At 28.5% G+C, this 3,725-nt stretch overlaps 1 protein-coding gene across 1 annotated transcript; it reads left to right on the top strand.

Annotated features, from left to right (window-relative positions):
- Window positions 1–629: 629 nt before the first annotated feature.
- Window positions 630–3,299, top strand: LOC131619286 (transcription factor MYB119-like). Its single transcript, XM_058890400.1, has 4 exons — window positions 630–644; window positions 1,702–2,111; window positions 2,264–2,390; window positions 2,769–3,299. The coding sequence occupies exons 1-4, from the start codon at window positions 630–632 to the stop codon at window positions 3,297–3,299; spliced, it is 1,083 nt and encodes a 360-aa protein (XP_058746383.1).
- The last annotated feature ends 426 nt before the right edge of the window (window positions 3,300–3,725 follow it).

Here is a 3,725-nt window from a genome sequence, read left to right as displayed (position 1 = left end):
AAAAAGAGTACAACAACAACAACAATAAAACAATGCGTAGAGAACAACAGTAATAGAGAACAACAGTAATAGAGAACAACAAGAACAACAATATTGGAGAACAACAAAAACATACTGCGAAGCTCCTTGGAGAAGAAGTGTTCCTTCGTTGGCTGAGCTTCTTGGAGAAGAATTGTTCTTTCGTTGACTAAGCTCCTTGGAGAAGAAGTGTTCTTTCGTTAGGGCTCGAGAATTGAATTAGATGGACACGGGAGTCAAATTAAAAGAAACTTTATCTCGGTTAATCTAAAAAAATCGAGGTACATTAGCCTATGTATAACATATATAAAATACGTCTTTTTGGTCGTCAAAAGAATAAAAAATTAGGGCGTATTTATCTTAGTTTTTTGGAAAACCGATGTAGCATATCCGACGTAAAATCTAGAAAACATAATGGTGCATTTTTTGTTCTAGATAAAACATTAGGAGTTGAGAATCGAACCTCAAACCCTTAGCATATATTTATGTCGAATTTAAATAAAATAATTTGCTCCGTTCACATATACCCGCAGTTTTGTTTCGTTCGTTGTGAAAGTTTCGTCATGAAAAGTGTTATTTGTTGTTTACGTTAACTAGACGGACGAAGTAATATGGTTTCACCAAAGGTATATTTTGTAGTAGTGTGGTTCCAGTCCTCTTCCGGTCACAATTGTGGGGGATCGAACCCTGGTCCTCCCTACCAAGTCTAGAGCCAATCACCACTAGACCAATTAACGATTGGTTGTCGCTTTTTAAATTTTAGTGATACATGCCTAATAAAAGTCGATATGACAAGAGACACGTGGCTTTTTTTTTATGATTTTGATATCGTTAAAAGTTTAAAAATCATCAAATTTTTTTGAAAACCAAATATTAAATTAAAATAATTTATAAAGGGTAGTAGTGGATTGTAGCTAAAATATTAAAAGAAAAAATGGACGTAAAAATAATAAATTTTATAAATTATAAGTTAAAATGCTATTTGAAAATAGCGCCTAAAAATTATAAATTAATAAAATAAATATAATTTAAATAGATCATTTATTTTCATATGAGTTTATAAGTTATAAACTTAAAATTATGTCTTTTTAAACAGAGACTTAGTAAATTAAATGATTAATTTTTATTTTAGATAAATTATAAAATTTAAATATTAAATAGTTAAATTATTGAATTAATATTTTTACCATTGCTATGTCATTAAAAAAAGAATTTTTTAAACGACTTAAAACCAAAATTTATATATTTATAGAGACATAAGAAACAAATTTAACTAATTTTTTAAAAAAATAAAAATTATTCATGTAATTGAAAAAAATTAAGATGTAGTCAACATATAATTATGACTCATAATTGAAAATTTACTCAAATTTATGTCAATCTAATCAAGTAGTCTATTAAAATTTCGATTAAATGATTTAAATCATACAAATATAAAAATAAATTTAAAAAATAAAAAATAATTAAGGTTAATAATACCCCATAATCTCTTTTGTCCGAATTGAAGTTGAGGAGTTACAAAAAAAATCCTGGATAAATTCTTGACCCTTGGATAAAAAACATGATCTATGGCTACTATTCATCGTGGCTTATTACAAGGCTTCTAATAAGCTTATTAATCAACCGATTTTAAGACCACATAAACATAAACAATTTACATTAATCATCATCCCTATAAACTAGTCCTTGCTCTTTTTATTCAATCTATATCACCTTCATATTTTCATTGAAATGTTTGGTAATGAAAATATAAATACCAATGATCCTTTCATGGATAGATCCTTATATGGCCAAATGATTCACTACCCTAACCATCAAGAGAATAATGCAAGTGTTTTTCCTTACTCTTATGGTTCAAACTATGATCATTTTATGTGGCCAAATGCTCAAGAATCAAACTTTGTTGTTGATCGTGAGGTCTTAGCAAATGAAGAGGCTTTGAAGTGGAATAACTTCAACCAAACCTCAACATTGTGCCTTAAGGATACTAATGGTTATGGCGAAAACACGAAAATTATGGGAAAGAAAGGTAAGAAAGAGAAAGAGACTTCTATGGTTTGGATTAAAGGACAATGGACTGATGATGAAGACAGGTTTAATATTTTGTTTTCTTTGAGTACTCTATATATTTTTTTCTTTACATATATTTGCAACATAATATAGTTTTAAATTGCGGGTGCGCAGATTGTAATTTAAAACTATGATTTTTACGAAAATTTGTATTTATTTGGTTTGATGATTATAGGAAACTGATAAGGTTGGTGAAAGAAAATGGTGAAGGAAAATGGACTCAAATAGCCGAGAAGTTAGAAGGAAGGGTTGGCAAGCAGTGTCGAGAGCGATGGCATAATCACTTGCGTCCCGATATTAAGGTTTGAAACATTTAACAATTTTCGCTATTCTAATACAATTTTTATTACAATAGTGTTGATTGCATGATGAATCTTTTACAATGTTGCATGAAATGTTTTACTTAATTTCAACAAAGTTTTTTCGAGATTATTAATAAAAATAATGTTTTTCTATCTATCGATGATCTAGGTTAAGACGATTTAGATTTAAAGGATCTATGTTTTTTTTAGAAAATATATGTTTTTTAATATATCAGATTCAACTATAGAAATTAATCTTTCGAACCGAAAATATCTATGTTTAGTATTAACATAGAAGTTGATTTTTTTAGGTGCATAATTTTTAATTAATTAATATTAAACATATTAATTATTTTCTTGGGAAATTTTATTTATCAGAAAGATAGTTGGAGTGAAGAAGAAGAGAAGATATTAGTAGCCATGCATGCAAAAATGGGGAACAGATGGGCTGAGATAGCAAAGAGGATTCCAGGAAGAACTGAAAATGCCATAAAGAATCATTGGAATGCAACTAAAAGAAGACAAAACTCAAAAAGAAAGAACAAGAGGAAGATTGAAACTTCCAATGGATCAAACCCTAAATCCTCTATACTTGAAGACTATATCAAAAAAACCACAATTACCAACATACCCTCTTCCACTCATACAACACTCTCCCAAAACCTTGAACAAAATCATTCAAACCCTAACCCTAGTTTGTTCAATGAACTACCCTATGATTCTTTTTCCAATGAATATTTGGAGTTTTTTCAAGGTAACAACATTGTTGATGATGTGGATGAGAGTGGACTTGTTAATTCAGTGCAATATCCAAACTACAACATGCACTTGAATTATGAGACTACTCCAACTAATCATATTAATAATTTCCTTTCTTATGATCTCTACCTTTCTCAATTGTTGAATTAGGTTTATATATATTACTAGAAAAAGTTGAAATAATGACCGAAATTTAGAGATAGAAAAATGTAATTTTTTTCTCTAATTTAATAATTATTTTTTTCTCTTCTCTAATTTTAGTCGTTATTTGTACTTTTTCTAATAGTATATGATGATCCTTGTTTCATCGATTTCTCGTGATTATGCATGGGATCAAAACTTGAGCATAGATTTCCAACAAGAAAGTCAAGATTCCTTTATCTTCATTTTAATAAGTTTAAAGAAGACAATTTTTTTTTTTTGTTATTAAGACTGAAACCATTGGTGTGGTGCTAGTTATTTGGATGTTAATTGTGGTTTAGGCGTTTCTAAACTTCAATAAAAGTTATTGATGTTTTTTTTTTTGTATTTGATTTAGCTGCAATAATAATGTTTGATTATATATGGATTTATATG

This window comes from Vicia villosa, linkage group LG7, assembly GCF_029867415.1.
Source record: "Vicia villosa cultivar HV-30 ecotype Madison, WI linkage group LG7, Vvil1.0, whole genome shotgun sequence".
Classification (NCBI taxonomy): domain Eukaryota; kingdom Viridiplantae; phylum Streptophyta; class Magnoliopsida; order Fabales; family Fabaceae; genus Vicia; species Vicia villosa.
The sequence above is the reverse complement of the archived record's forward strand: the minus strand, read 5'-3'. Positions and strand labels throughout refer to the sequence as shown.